Source organism: Ipomoea triloba, chromosome 14 (genome assembly GCF_003576645.1).
Source record: "Ipomoea triloba cultivar NCNSP0323 chromosome 14, ASM357664v1".
Taxonomy (NCBI): domain Eukaryota; kingdom Viridiplantae; phylum Streptophyta; class Magnoliopsida; order Solanales; family Convolvulaceae; genus Ipomoea; species Ipomoea triloba.
Genome location: NC_044929.1, coordinates 5,324,257 through 5,340,415, shown reverse-complemented (window position 1 = coordinate 5,340,415; position 16,159 = coordinate 5,324,257). Strand labels below are relative to the sequence as shown.

Sequence of the window (16,159 nt, the reverse complement as noted above, 5' to 3'; positions counted from 1 at the left end):
AAAAAAAAAAAAAAAAAAAAAAAAAAAAAAAAAAAAAAAAAAAAAAAAAAAAAAAAAAAAAAGAAGATAATTTTCTTGTATTCAGCCAAACATCAGAAAATGATTCATTTTCTAGAAATCATTTTCCAGAAAATATTTTTCAGGTTTTCAACGGTCCCTTAATTCCATAATTACCTTTTTGCCTCCAAACTGTAGCAGTCCTATATCCCCAGAGCATCTTCTGACCAACCACCCACGGATAACTGTAGAAAACAAGAGAATAAATCAACAAATCTGCATCTTCTAGTAAAAAGCAGATCATTTTTGAACATTATATACTGTAAACATTAAAGCCAGTGGAAAAAATATCCTTTTTGACAATCCAGGCAGGACTGGAGTAACTTTTATCTGAAACCTAAATAAAGCCCCAAATGACAGCAATTGGTTTGAAATACATTCCATTGCCATTAAAGATGTGCTATTTGGCCATTGTCTCAGATCAGTTTGGTCATAATGGATTAATTTGAATATTTACCTGATTGTATAATGATTGATGCACTATGAACATTTTTGAGGGTCCTCCTGTGAATCCGTCCTTTTATCTGTTTCTGTATACAAACAGCTGCTCTATGTTTCTGTAATAAGATTGCATATTCTCTTCTTGTTTTCTCACCACGAACAACTATGCAGAATAAGTTACGAAGGGATTAGTTCCTTGTACACCAAGATAAAAATTCCAATATTTGATTGAAAGCAAGCTAGCGTACATGACTGAAGAGTTGTAACTCTTCTCTTCAATTGTTTCAGGTAAGTACGGGCTTGATGACCTCTAAAGCAGCTTTGAACACGTAAGATACCGCGGAGGGTGCGATTTCTAGTATCCTCAAGCACCCCAACCTGAAATTAATGTTGCAATTAAGTGACTAACCATAATGCAACAACCTCAATAGCAATGAAAAATTTCTAGTTCAATCATCAGGTTAATCACACGGACTGAAATGGAGAAAGAGGGAAATCAAGGATAACTATTTATCTCACCTGCCCTGTTCGGAAGAACAGCTTGGTGTATCCAACCTGATACATATCAGGCAGAATGTTGAACTGATGGAGAATTGCAACTGAGACACTAAGTGGATCTTGTGATGCAACATGGTCCAATAGAAGAAATCCATATCTGATATCATTATATATGACGGCAATTATAAAGATGGTGAAAAATAAAAACTTTAGACGCTTCACAGTGACAACAACATTCAAGCTTACCTTCTAGCAAACTTTTGATGGGACATTCTAGTAGGAAATCCAGATCTCGATATTCGAACTACTTCTAAGACACCACAACATCGCAGCTGTTGCAATACGAGTCCTTGATCATACTTTCCAGGAGACTGAAAGCTGTTAGGCTTTATACAACGTATAAAATGGGGTGTTGTGCTCTCTAGGCGTTGCATCAATTGGAACAGTTGACCCTAAAAGTACAAATACAACCACAATTTAAATATAATACAGAGTAGCAAACTACACCTGCCCAGAAAAAGGTATGGAGTATAATATTTTTAACGACTTGAATAAAAGGATGAATGAATTGCTCTTACTAAACCTAAAATTTTATTTCTATTATCATTTTTGCACTGTTATTGAACTATAAGATCATTTATCCTAAACAAAATACAGTATGCACTTTATGGTTCAGCAGTTAATTCCACCAAACTGAATAAATAAACCATAGAATTACATGGAGCATAAGTCTATCTGTAAAACAATTGCTCTGCAAGATCTATTATACACCCAGCAGCTGATTGCACTTCCATTAAACAACACGAAGCACAGAATACAAGTCTTAAAAAATAAAACAATAATACAAGAATTAACATTCACTAGTATTTTTTTATAAAAAGTTTACAATAAGTAAAAACATTTAAATATCATGATCTTTTTCCTTGACCTTTAATGCTCAAAAGTTCATCACAAGCCTAGCAACCATGTTGGTGCTCCATACTTAAAATAATTTAGGGCAAGTAATCGCCAAGATATTTTATGTTTTATAAATCAATTTTAAGTCTGTAATATTACCTTGAACTTTGTTGCAACACTTAATTTCTGAGAATCTGCTCCCCCAGATTTGTACAAGGGCCCAACAACAGGCTTCTCACTTTGAGTTAACATATTCGATGCAAATATCTGAGGAAGGTGGCACTTGCAAGAAGATAGAAGTTGAATGGAATCCAAGTGGAGTAAATCACGGTTCTTCTCAAGAAAACCAAATGCGTCATATGTTACCTGGGGAAGAAAGACCACTGAACTTCCAGATTGAAGAAAATAAATGAAATAAAGCTGAACAGCTCTAACAGGTCATTCTGATATTCTCAAAGCACAACACACATTAGTTGTCTGTAGAAACACTCTCCAGAAAGCGATATGGCCATGCAGTGCTACATAATATACCAAATGAAAGTACTAACTAAAGCTCAACTTCAATCATCTTTAATCCTATATTAAAAGGCCAGGCCTAATGTCCTAAACTCCTACAACATTGCAAGATGGAGAAAAAATATGTATGCAGCCCTAACTATATTTTCAGAGAGACAATTTTCAGGGCTGAACCAATGACCTGAAGACAATCAAGGGATAAACTGATAAAGAACTTGAAAGTAAAGGATTATTTTCTTCCCTTTCTTCTGGGAAAGGGTTGAGAGGTCAGCAAACTAGAATTTATCATAGACCTGCATACCTCGCCTGCGTAATGGCATACTGTAAAAGACTTCTCTCGATCGCCTTTGAAACAAGGATTAGAATTTAAATGCTGCTTGAGTTTATTGGCAAATGTCATGTCGGTGCCATTTGGAAAGGTGGACTCCTCATCTAAAAGAGATAACAATCCAAGTGGTTTCTGCCAATAGAGAAATGAAGTTACAAAGAGATCAACTGCATACCTCATATTGAACTACAAATAATACGAAGAGCGTCTTGACAGAAAACATGAATATCTTAGTTCTCACATCAGTATCAATAATTTCACCCTGTGATACAAAATGAATTTGCCCACATAGTTTTACCAACCTAATGGCAATGCCATGAGTGCTAGAGTCTCAACATGTTATTGTTAACAGGATGCCTGGAATGATGTAACAAAGGATTGAGCGGGCCATCATTTCCATATTATTATTTGGCAATTTGAGGAATGCGGAATGAGAAGAACAGAATGCAGAGTAAAAATGTTATGCATTCATGACATAGCAAATTTCTTAGAAGCAGAACATGGAGTTAGACAATCAGACAAGACTGGAAAAACAATTAAAAATAATTTAAGTATACAAGATATTACATTTTATGTAAATAAATATACATGACTCATCATTCCATAATTATAAGTGTTGTTCTGTAATTTATAAAAATCCAATACTCCATACTATAACAGATGAAATGGTTGTTCTTCATTCATCAAGGACTTGGGAGTTAGTTCCATTACCCACAAGTACAAGAGTTGTTGGTTGCAATGGAGGCAATTTATATCTTGGACCAGGGTGCACAATGCATTGTGCACCCCGTACCAAAACAACGTCGTTTTGGCCATTTTAATTAACGGTTTAGTTTTTTGGAAATCACGTTTCCCGTTTCGGCCAGTCTGTGTATTTGTGTTAATAATCTGTGTATTCTTTGAAGGCATTCTGTGTATTGTAAACTACGATTCTGTGTATTCATGTTAGGGGTACTTAAACATAGATTATGACGTGCTGTGTATTCGAATATTAGGAGGATGATTTATGTGTAGTTGTGTCAATATTCTGTGTATTCTAGACAAGGATTCTGTGTATTCATGTTAGTGGTACTTAAACAAGGGGTGATGTGTTTGTGTATTTGGTGTTTTCATTTTCTGTGTATTCTGTGAAGGCATTCTGTGCATTGTAGACTACGATTCTGTGTATTCATGTTAGGGGTACTTAAACATAGGTTGTGATGTGTTTTGTGTATTCGAATGTTAGGAGGATGATTTCTGTGTATTCCCTCAAGTCGTTCCGTGTATTCTAGACAAGGATTATGTGTATTCCCTGAAGTCATTTGCGTCCACCATCCACTAACATTCGAAACGACGTCGTTTCGAACCAGGGTCCATAGTGCACTATGGACCCTGGTCCACGATATAACGATTGGCAGATGGATATATATCGTGAAAGTTGGATCCAATAGACAGGTAGATAGACTCAAAGCCCGACTGGTCACCACTCACCAAGGGATATACACATGTTTTTGGGATTGATTACACTAACACTTTTTAACCAATGGCCAAAATTGCTTCAATCACACTAATAATACCCACAAAAGGGTGTAGGTAAACCCTAGCCGACAAAGAAACACAAGTAAGCCAACCTAGGTTACCCATAATTGACCAGCTCAAACCAAGAGGGCAAGGATTCGAACTCGTGACCTTGTGGTTACAAGTGTAGATCTCTTGCCATCTTGGCTAGGGTTACCCTATTCTAACAGCTTCTTATTTGATTAAGAGGTTGTCTAAACGTGTTTTAAAATACAACACACCTTTGACCTGTTTAAAAAAAACAGACAAGCAAAAAAATCCCTTGTCAAGAATATAATCAGACTTGCCTCTAAAAATTTTTGGCTGTATAGCCTTTGTTCATATCTGATATACCCAACAATAAGCAATCCAACCTTGATTCAAGGGCTGAAAAATGTATTTTTATAGGATATATGCCCTGAATAAACATATATAAAATGGATTTCACTGTTGTGTCAGCTATGGAAATGGCTGGCCTAGCAAGCGTGTCCAGGTTATCCTAGGTCACTCAATTGAGCTATAATGCACATGGACCAAACCACACTAAAAGATTGAATCCAATCAATTAGTTAGTCTAACCCATAGCCTTATAAACTCATATGTTCTCTCTTATTTTATCAATGTGGGGCTCTTAACACCACAGTTCTCTCGAAACCTGCAGAGTTCATTCTAATTCACATGATCTGTTCATTTCTTCACACCCTTGTCCTGTCTAACTTTTAACCAATCTGTATTCATATCTTTTAAGGAATCAAAATTTCCAAACAATCCAATGTAGGTCTTAGTTGTTCCTGGCAAACTGTCCAAGTAGGTTTTTCAACAACTAACATAGCATCCTCATTAAATTATCAAAATCTTAATCTCGAAATATCTACTTAAAAACATTACTAAACCAAAATGTTTATCGTAAACCCCCCATAAAAATAAATAAATAAATAAAAGTGATTCAGTACCTTCTCAAAAAGATTTAAGCAATCTTTGTTGTCATCAAAATCAACTTTTGTCCAGTCAATGCCATCTTGGATGTATTCCTGGAAATAAATCCAAATCTCAGATCAGAGTTGACATGGCTATGCAGGCAAGCATACCAAAACTCTCTGAATCCATAGAAGAATTCAAAATTTCAAATGCATGTGAACATTTAGAACCTTAACAAGCACTTCTAATCACACTCTAACTGGTTCTACTTTTAATCATATTGGTGACTGGTTCTACATTTTATTGTGTTAAACACACAGAATATCTCTTTTTCTTGTGTTCTCAAGGATCTAAATGACATCTATAAATCAGCATGCTTCATCCTTTTATGAGTGAAATTTAATATCATAAAACTAAGTTGGTGCGATCCAAAGAGAGTCCTTGAACAGTAAGATAACTCCAAGAGAACTTGAAGGTGCTAACTGATATAGAAACACAATGAAAATAAAAACTCCAAAAAGTTCCTACATTTACAAACCATCCATTAGAAAAAGCCAAAAAAATAAATAGAACTTCAAATATATATATATATATATATATATATTACGATAAAATTCAGCCAACATTATCTCTAGCATAAGTTTTATTCTTCACTTCTTTATCCATTAAGTACATTCTAAATATCTGTGAAATCTTGTTCAGATCCAAAGTGTTAAACAAAAATAAATGCAGGTTAAATTTTCTGCAAGAGATCTAGTTCATCAGTTCAGATCTTGATCATCTATGAAATAAGAATATACTAAAAAGTGACACATAAATTGGACAGTGGGAGTAGCAACTATGATAGGTTTGAGCTTAGATTGGTCTTAGGCAAAGTTTCTTCCTGTTGAAATGTTGAATATTAAACCCTAACCCTTGATTGTAGTGGTGGACTGGTGGACTTAGGCCAACTTGTATTTCATATGTATATAAATATAGGACCTTATGAAGTGTAAATACACAGAAATAATAATAAACCTATATTATTTCACACTTCCCAAGCATTTGGCATTAGGCTTAGATCCCGTACCCCCCCCCCCAACCGCAACTCCCATTGATGTACTCTGTACAGAAAAAGACTACATGATTTTTTCAGCATATCTTGGAGAAAAGATAAAATAGAAAACAGCATCTAGTCTAGTGTAGACAAGATGTATATTATATTTATATAAGTATTTTAGGCGAGCCAAAGAAAAAACCTTAGAGTGAAAATGGGCATGCCTCACTAAGGCATTTGAATGCCAGACTACAATGAGCTTTAATATAAGTAGAGAAACAGGACAGTCACCTCTTGTTCCAACTTGAATAAGTGGCGATTAAAGTGCTGCTGCAATCTTTCATTGGCATAATTAATACAAAACTGCTCAAAGCTGTTCCTCTGAAAAGGAAAGTGAAGTTGAATTACAAGACAAGCAAGAAACAACAGAAACAGAAAATAAAACAGACCATACCTCAAATGATTCAAAACCATAAATATCAAGAATGCTAATAGATCTCCCAGTTCGGCGTTTTCCAACTGCAAGTGACTTATTTATTTGTTCAACCAACCAATCAAATAAGCAAGAATAAATTGATTTTGCCAACGCATCTCTTGTTTCAATGGCCTGAATGATGTAAACATATGATCCAATAAGTACTTAGTCTCCCAGTATATATAATATCTTAAAAAATACCACTTTCCACATAAAACTGCTTAATCTGAATGCATCCATGCCTGAGATGCCGTCAGCTTTTGAATTATGTTATCTTTTCCAACTCTCATTTTTCGTGTTGACAAAGCTAGTTTTAATGCCTCAACCTCACATCCCAATAAAGTAGCAACAGTAATCAGACCTGGAAAAGTAGGTATCAATGTTAACATCAAAACTTCCAAGTTACAAGAAGAGCTACTTCTCTATAAGCACATTAAAATGATATAAACTAACAGTTACGAAATACAAATTTTGGGGCAAGAATAATTGAAACTGCAGAAGGGTTTTGCTAAACCCCTGAGGTTCTTTCGACCTTCAACCTACTAAAGAGTTTTAAGGTTTTAAAAACTTTTACCTTCATCATCAACAGGTTCAACATGGTTTTCACTGTCAATAACTGTAAAGGATATGTTCCCCAGCCACAACACTGCTGCTAGCATTGAGAATACACTTTCCTGGTCTTCTTTGCTAACATGGACAACATCTAAAGCTTCCTGAAACATAACAATAAAATTTAGCCTCTGGAAACATAACTTTGCTTCACATGGAAAGAAAAAATATATATCAAAACAGATTACAATAATGTGAAGCATCTACAAAAGTCTAAAATAGACTAGGAAAGAGAATTACTGTGACAAATTTAAATTGTTCGGCATCATCAACCCCAGAAATTGAGAAGCAATTACTTTGTCTCAAATATTTATACTCATAAGCTCCCTTCAAATTTAATTTGTCTGCAAGAGGAGACTCAAAAAAAGTGAAAATTAAGAAAACTCATACTTAACATGTCAGAAAAATACATTAGAAATCAATTACATGGTAGTATCCTGGAGTAAGGAACAAGACACTTCAACTGCGAAATACTATAAATAAATTTCCCTGTATGACATTATTCTTACAGTTTCATCATCTATACATCTAGGATTTCGCAACTCTATAAAGCAGCGAGAAAATATGGAAACCATTCAGGCATTCACTGTTTAAGGGAACTTTTTACTTATGCAGGACTATAAATATACAGCAACCATCTGGTCTGAGTTTAACCTGGTTTTGGTTTGCAAATATCCTATCCTGACTTCAAGCTCATACCTAATTTGTAGTGGAGAGCACCAGATAAAATATCCCCTCTGCTAATGATTTCTCACATGGCCCAAAGAGACGGGGGAAAAGTTATTTTTATGTTCCCTCTAACAGACTTATATGGAGTATCATTTCTTATACATACAAGCAGACATAACATTTTAGCAAGCAAACTGTTTGTCTACCAAACTAATGCAATGAACACCCCATTAGAAAATTAATATTTTATTAGATTTGTACCCCTTAGTGCAGGTGGAGCTCCCGAACAGAGATGATAAAAGATATGATATGACCTTTCTCCCTCTGTGCACTGGACCACTCTTGACTGCAAGTAGAAAGTAGAAACTTAATGAAGTCCATATAAGAAACACTTGAATTAACCAATATTGAAAAAATATAACAGAGATATACCTTTTCAAGTAGAACTGAGAAGATTAAGCACCACAGTGCAGAGCAGAAAAGCAGAAAACAAAAGTGCATCACAATGTTAGTCAGAGTAACCTCATAAAGTAAATGTCATGTGCATACACATCACAAGAAAGCCAAACAAAATGCTTGCTTACAAGTCTGAATATTAGCACCAGATATCTTTCCAGTCTCACTAAAATGGATTTCAATCAGCTTTCCCTGTCAATGAATCGCTAAATTATCAAAGTCTAGCAACAGTACATCAGAACTTCACTTGTACAAAATATCATTATATTCCATTATATTAAGTATTATTAACAAAGAAAAAGGATTAACTAATGATTATTAATTAAACTTACAAATCGACTTGAGTTATCATTCCTTAATGTTTTTGCATTTCCAAAGGCCTCCAATATGGGATTTGTTTTCAGAATTTCATACTCAATTCCACTGCCACCTCCAAGTGCAGCCAAGTATTGCATTGCAATCTTTGCTGTCTCAGTCTTGCCTGCTCCACTTTCTCCACTGGTGACAAAACAAAGAGTAAATAAATGAGCAGCGCTTGCAATGTACAGAAAAATATAATTCTATGCCTTACTGGCAGAACAATACCAGGCAGGACATGTTTATGCAACATGGTATATTTAATATGCCACTGTTGAAAACACTTCATGCCTGTCATCCTTCAATAATTCATGTTTCACTTTGTTATCAAACCTATGCTTATGTTTGTTACATTCTTCAAAGTTTCATTAAAAAAAAAAAAATCGAAATCAATACCGTTTAGGTATAGTTTTGAATTTGACTTTAGAATAAAGTTTTCACTTTTACGAGACAACAACAATGATAACTATGAAGAATTGAACTTGCTAACCTTATAATAATAGACTGATTTACTTCATCTGCAATAAAAATGATGTGTCAGACTTCTCTAAAATAAATAACCACAGAAGTCCACGAAACCTAATCATTATCCCCAGGAAAAAAAAAAAAAAAAAAAAAAAAAAAGTCATTATGTAACCATAGAGTACCTCGAACCATCTCCCTCATTGCTGTATCTGTGATAGCATACACATGTGGGCTATCAGAGGATTTACGCTTATAAGCTTCAACGTCATCATTCCCATACAATGGAACATTCTTGAAGGGATTAATCGCAACAAGAACAGGTCCAGCTTTAGACTGGAAATACATTATTTTATGAGTCAAACAAGTTCTTCACAAGCAAGATTAACAAAACATCAAAAATTCCAAATATGTGCTTACGTATATCATATCTTTATTGTACCGGTACTGAAGATTATACAGAACTGATGGCTCATTCAGATAACTTAGTTGCATAAGATCATCCACCCCATCAAGGATATCTGGATTAGCTGGTAGCAGATTTTCAGATTTCACATTTTGCACCTGAGATCAAGGCAGAACAAAAAAAGATAAAGAGAATAAGAGATATCGAATTGATTACTTTACATCTAAAAAATCTAAATAAACTCACTCTTCCATCAGAGAATGATATCACTGACTCAGTTCCAGAGGTGGATATAATTGTTACCAGCTGCCAGTTTCCATCCGGAAGTTGTAACCAAGAACGGACCTTTTTAAAAAAGCCAACTTTAATAAATAGGTAATAAAATCAGTAAAAATGTGCAAAGATGATAACAAATTCAGATGGGTAAATCCTCGGCTCCTATGCAAATATGATTACAAAAATCAAGAAGAGGCCTAATCACCCCAAGAGAGTGTGAGAGAGAGAGAGAGAGAGAGTAGAGACACAGTTAATTCTCCACATACGCAGAAAATGATAGAAAAGGATATTTCATTGATAAAGGAGAAAATATTACTGGAAAATGATGACAACGCTGAATGACAACAGAATATCCCAAAATTAGAAAACATTTATGAATGTTTTTATCCGAAGCAAATCAAAAATATCAAAGATAGATTAGGCAGTAGCTATCTATCAAGGTTCAACACTGGAATAGACAATGGCAGTACAAGTAAAATGCATCTGAAAAAGGAAGCAGACACATGATCGGGACAGCAAAAGCACCTTGACCACAAATCTTCTACATCCTAAATTACACTTATAACATTAGAGGCCTTGCAGTTAAATATACATTAAAGAATAGAGTAATATACTGTTCAAATAGCTATCACTCTGAGAATCCCAGCTGTTAAAGTAAAGCGGCAGGGAAAAGGGAAGAATGATAGCAACTGTTAAGTCTGTTATTATTGAACAAAGAGATCAAACAAGGATGTGAAGAGACACCCTCCAGCAAGAATATAGATCCTTTGCCCAGTTCCTAGAGCTATATTACTTAGGATGTTTATTCAATGCCTTCGAGGTCCCTACTTATAATGTAATACAATGTATATGTTAGGAATCCAAAATGAAAAAATAGAGAGAAACATAATGGTTTATAAGGTCACAAATTAGACTAACTAATTAATTGAATTCAATACCCAGTGTGGTTTAGCCCATGTGCATTACAGCCCAATTGAGTGACCTCAGTTCAATCTTAGATTCTAACATGATATCAAAGTTTGTTTGGCCCACTTTGTTTGCCCTATAGTTTGTCTAGATGTCCCGTCCTAGTGGCCCAAGGCCAGTTCACCCAGTTGTCTGCCCATGGTGTTTCAGTGGTGTCCTAGCTTCCTTTAAGTGGGAGGGTGTCCAATTTTCCAAGCTTCCATTTCAAGAGAGGGTCCAATCCAATTGCAAGTGTCAACTAGTTAGATTCAAAATGGCCCAGTAGTCCACTTGAGGGTGAGTTTTAGGAATCCCACATTGAAAAAATAGAGAGAAGCATATGGGTTTATAAGGCCATGGGTTAGAATAACTAATTGATTGAATTCAATCTTTTAGTAAACGGGATCAATTATGGAACTGATTTTATGTTAAATCTCATGATTTATGATATGTTTATGATCTGCAAATTTGCTGCCTGATTTGCTTGATTTCCATTCTTGTGCTGACTGCCTTTCTTGAGTAATATACCATCCAACGGTTCTGATGCGTGTCAGAGGCAATGCACTTCTTTATCAAGTTTCCTTCAAAGTCTCAAACCATGTAAAAGGGCTTTATGTCCTACAAATTCCATTGCAGCATGCCTACTCTTCTTTTTTAATAAATGCAACCACTATGCAATACAAGGTGCTCCTAGCATTAGCTCATAAATCACACTGGATGAGATTGCTGAATGGAAGTACAGGAGTTATCATCACACTAATATTCCACTCCTGAAGTAAAATTGTAGAGAAAACTTCTAGTATAGGATGATTACGATCAGGATTTTTTTTTATACTATTTTCCATTTTCCAAGAGGACATACAAGGAAAAACAGAAAGAATGAAAACAAAAACTAGCTTCTCACATAGTTCACAAGGAAACCACAACACCTAATAATCAATTCATCTAGAGCATATTATTAAGGCATCCAAAACTTTACAAATGTGAGAGGAATAGCATAATACTCTAGGTATTAGCCAATGGATTCATCATTTAGGGTAGCTCCCAATAATTTTTCCTTTTCACCAAACAGTAGGGGAATGATCTACTACTCAATAATATTATTGATGTTGTTATTCTTGCTGCTGCTATTGTTGTTCTTGTTATTTTGAGCAAAGCAGCAGCTGATCCTCGGAGAATATAATTGTATCTGTTTCATTTCTGCAAAGTTTAAAATGTCTCTTCAAGCTTGACCTTATATACAGAAGCTACCCTACAGTTTCATTCACTCAGGAGCTGTAAAGCATGAACCATCAGGTTCATAAACTCTCAAACCATTGTCTCAAACTACACCAGGAAACAAGATGCCACTAACAAACAAAGCACATAACTAATCGGTTGGTTTTTAAAGCATTCTTCAAATGACAAACATAAAACGTGACAAGAACTAACTTAATGGCATGTAGATAAGTCCAAGATTAGGATGTTACCTTCTTGGCTGCATAGAACTTGGTATCACTCCACTTTGACTCAGCACTAGTTGGGGCAACCGATCGTGAAGGGTAAGTAGTGACATTCAGATCATCATCAACTGCAGAAGGCCTTTCATTGGCAGAAAAGCTAAAACTTCTGTAAGGGGATTCGTCATTGTCCTCATTAGAAATGCCATTAACCTCAGCAAAGAATTCTCCATTATCTGCAACCATATCTGATGCCATCCTATAACCTTTCTGATTCACCACATCAGGTTTCTTTAAGGAACCAGATTGCACAAATCTAGCATCCACAGGCAAAGATTTGATTGACTGAAGAGATGGCAAAGAACCGTTAGCCCTCTGTGTCATTCTTTTAACTGCTTCCCTTCGACCAAATTCTTCAATATGATCGGGCTCTAATAATTGGATCAAAAAGCTAAACCTTTTCTCCACTTTTTCTTGACAAAAGTGAATTAAGCTTTCCACAAGGTCCCACTATGGAGAGGAGCATAACATACAAATATAGCTTGCCAAACACACACCACCAACAATAGACCCCAAATAGTGGCTCCTTACTGATCAATCACACCATTACCACATCAACATCAAAATCACTCCAACATCATCTCCAAACTATAATAGTATCCTCAAAAAAATCTTAGATGTTCAGAATTTTTTTTAAAATCAAAAATGTAAGATAACTGAAAAAACAAGTCACCCTAATCGAACCAAAACGAACTTCCAAGCTCCAAATCCAGTCCCAACCCCTCAATTCGCTTCAACAAAACATCGCCATCATATCACAATTCCGATCCCTCCAAACACAATGTAGTCTACAGGTCCAGCAAAAATCGATCTGACACAAACCTCGGAAACCAAATTCTGTCAGAAATGCTTCACTGGAAGTGATAAATCTGTACACCTTCAGAAAAAATAAAATTATTACAAAAAAAGAGTGAGAGCTCAAATATGAAACAAGAGAGCTTCAACTTCAATCTTCTCTCCGCATCGCCAAAAGATCATCAAAGTCGATTCCAAAACATGCATTTAACATCCCAACAAAAACTGAAACTACACCCAACATTAACCTAATTCAAGTAAAAAAAAATACCAAAATTTCGCAAAATCCGACTGAAAACCCTACTGCCCAATCCTCGGGTGGTTCTATAGAGAGAGAAAGAGAGAATCGAGAAAACAAAACCCCCAAGACTAACGGAGAAGGAAGAGCATTTACCCCTTTTGCTTTGCTACTCTGTACTTCTGTAGCATTCTTTTTCTTCTTTTACCTCCTTAAAGCTCAAAAAGCATTTTAGTGGGAAATACAAATACTGCTGAATATTTTTGTATTTTCCTTTTTTTTTTCTTTTTTTGCTGCAAATTATTTTGAATTTTTGAGCACCAATGGAATTCAGAAGCATTTGAAAATCACATGTTGTTAGTTTAGTGAAAGGACGATAATGCCCCTCCCCCTCACTACTACTGACTATTTGTATTTTGGACCACAAAAATAATCAGAATTCATAAAAATACATAACCAACCAAATTGCATGGTTATAGTATAGCTAATAGCAGTGTGTAGATAACTGACCTCTCTTCCTCTGCAGTGATCAGTGGATCAGATGGCATACATGCATGAATGCAAATGGATAAAGTTCTTGCATTCTTTATATATATATATATATATATATATATGAGCAAATTGTCATTTTGGTCCACTGACTAGAGGGGTCTTCTTAATTGCAGTCCACGACTTTCAAAAGTGTTAATTGCATACCCTGACTATTCAATTTTTGTCAATTTTGGACACTCCGGCCAAATCTCACTGGAATTTCCTAAACCCTAAAATAACAAGGGTATTTTAGTCATTTCACATTCCTGTCTTCTTCTCCGGCCACCTCCCCTTTTCTGGCACTTTTCCGGCACGTTAATCTCACTTCCCCTCTTGAGAAGCAAAGCTGATAGCACATTAATCTCACTTCATCAGAGAAAAAAAATTAAAAAGCTAAATCGTCTTGGGAGGGGTTGTCTGCTTCATCAAAAAAAATAATGTCGGATTCGGATTCAAGGATTACGAGTCCAAAACATCAACAACGACACATGGCCTTTCAACACCAGATTGAGATTCTCTTTGTTTCTCTCTCTACTCTCTCTCTCTCTCTCTCTCTCTCTAGAGTCGAATAGGGGCGAGGACAAAAATGGAAATTTGAAGTCGAGCTAAGCAAACCGTTCTTTGCCTTCGGAAAACCAAGCCGGAAAAGTGCCAGAAAAGGGGGAGGTGGCCGGAGAAGAAGACAAGAATGTGAAATGACCAAAATACCCTTGTTATTTTAGGGTTTAGGAAATTCCGGTGAGATTTGGCCGGCAATTTAGCTGGAGTGTCCAAAATTGACAAAAATTGAATAGTCAGGGTATGCAATTAACACTTTTGAAAGTCGTGGACTGCAATTAAGAAGACCCCTATAGTCAGTGGACCAAAATGGTAATTTGATATATATATATATATATATATATATATATATATATATATATATATATATATATATGATCTCATTCAAATGCAAACCAGCCTTTCTATGTGAACCTGCGATTACTACACGATTGCATGCACAGTAATTACTCCAACTCTACAACTACTACACGATTGCATCGCACCTACTACATGAATGCACCAAATATTTACACGAATGCACCGCACACATCCGGATGCGTCCTCTAGACATGTACGTCTTGGAGTAGTTGTTGTGCATCATGTAGTACTTAGGATGCGTTCTTTCAAAAGTTCGCATGGAAATGCTTGTTTTCATTTGAACACAACTGTTTATATATATACTTTGATTCCCGACGACAATAGTGAAATTACAATTACAATTAGATTTAGTTTTAGACAATCTATTATATATTGTGTTTCTTATTTTTGCCTTTTTGGTTCATGAATTTAATATTTTCTTCACAAAAAAGAAATGAATTTAATATTTTGATTAATAAGAGTATACGCAAGCGCGGGTGGACATGTGTAAATAATGTAATTAATATAGGTATGTATAGATGTATAAATCTAGCCCCCATTGAAGTTTTGTAAAAGGTAAACTATTAATAATGCATAGAAGCTAAGTATTTAAAGTGGGGTAAACCTCAAGAGGGATGAGTCAAGTTGAATACAAGCAAGTACTACTCATATACGAGATGCTACAGAACTTGGTTGTCAAGCTTAGCTTTATGTTTTGCATGGGCTCATGTAGCGCTATGGAGGCTGAGATTAGAGTTGTGTTGAAACGCCTTTAAGTTGCTTTGGACAAAGGTTTTATTCATTTTCAATGCATATTATTAGAGTGTGACTTAGAACTAATTGTTTTTTACTGATCAAAAGGATTTCGACTTAGCTCCATTTTTTAATTTAATTGAAGAATGTATACATTATTTGGGCATCACATAATGATAGCTTTTCTTGCAAATGCTTTTGCCCAATTTAAATATGGGTTATGGGTGATAAATGAACCACCATTTGGAATCCAGCTAATTGCATCAGTGGTAGTTAGCTAATCAGAGTTTCTGTACAAGAAGTAGTTGAGTTTTGTGTTTGAGTGTCTAGTCCTCTATTTTTTTTATTTTTTTTTTATATTTAGTATTACTGACTCTATTACAATGTATTATCTGTTCATAACTACTTTCTCAACCAAATAAAACATAAAGAGCTAATATTGCATCCACCGAGGCTCAAATCCACCCTTCCATGTAGGGTGCAACCGGGTGTCATTAGACTACAAGGTCTTTGGCTCTAGTTATTAGGGCATAAGTTAAAATATAAAAATATCTCTACCAAATT

General features: G+C 35.3%; 1 protein-coding gene across 1 annotated transcript in view; it reads right to left on the bottom strand.

Annotated features, from left to right (window-relative positions):
- Positions 1-13,680, bottom strand: part of LOC116003807 (myosin-1-like) — a 15,718-nt gene extending 2,038 nt beyond the window's left edge. Inside the window, exons 1-23 of the mRNA XM_031243746.1 lie at positions 13,571-13,680; positions 12,352-13,258; positions 9,908-10,006; positions 9,676-9,819; positions 9,441-9,591; positions 9,284-9,311; positions 8,769-8,934; positions 8,565-8,628; positions 8,413-8,426; positions 8,242-8,326; positions 7,552-7,655; positions 7,277-7,415; positions 6,945-7,063; positions 6,682-6,834; positions 6,519-6,608; positions 5,227-5,304; positions 2,711-2,869; positions 2,053-2,259; positions 1,243-1,448; positions 1,018-1,153; positions 747-876; positions 515-661; positions 175-242 (exon numbers count right to left, since the gene is read on the bottom strand). Of these exons, the coding sequence (XP_031099606.1) occupies positions 175-242; positions 515-661; positions 747-876; positions 1,018-1,153; positions 1,243-1,448; positions 2,053-2,259; positions 2,711-2,869; positions 5,227-5,304; positions 6,519-6,608; positions 6,682-6,834; positions 6,945-7,063; positions 7,277-7,415; positions 7,552-7,655; positions 8,242-8,326; positions 8,413-8,426; positions 8,565-8,628; positions 8,769-8,934; positions 9,284-9,311; positions 9,441-9,591; positions 9,676-9,819; positions 9,908-10,006; positions 12,352-12,705 (2,841 nt within the window). The 5' untranslated portion in view covers positions 12,706-13,258; positions 13,571-13,680. The remainder of the gene's footprint in view (positions 1-174; positions 243-514; positions 662-746; positions 877-1,017; positions 1,154-1,242; positions 1,449-2,052; positions 2,260-2,710; positions 2,870-5,226; positions 5,305-6,518; positions 6,609-6,681; positions 6,835-6,944; positions 7,064-7,276; positions 7,416-7,551; positions 7,656-8,241; positions 8,327-8,412; positions 8,427-8,564; positions 8,629-8,768; positions 8,935-9,283; positions 9,312-9,440; positions 9,592-9,675; positions 9,820-9,907; positions 10,007-12,351; positions 13,259-13,570) is intronic.
- Positions 13,681-16,159: the final 2,479 nt, after the last annotated feature.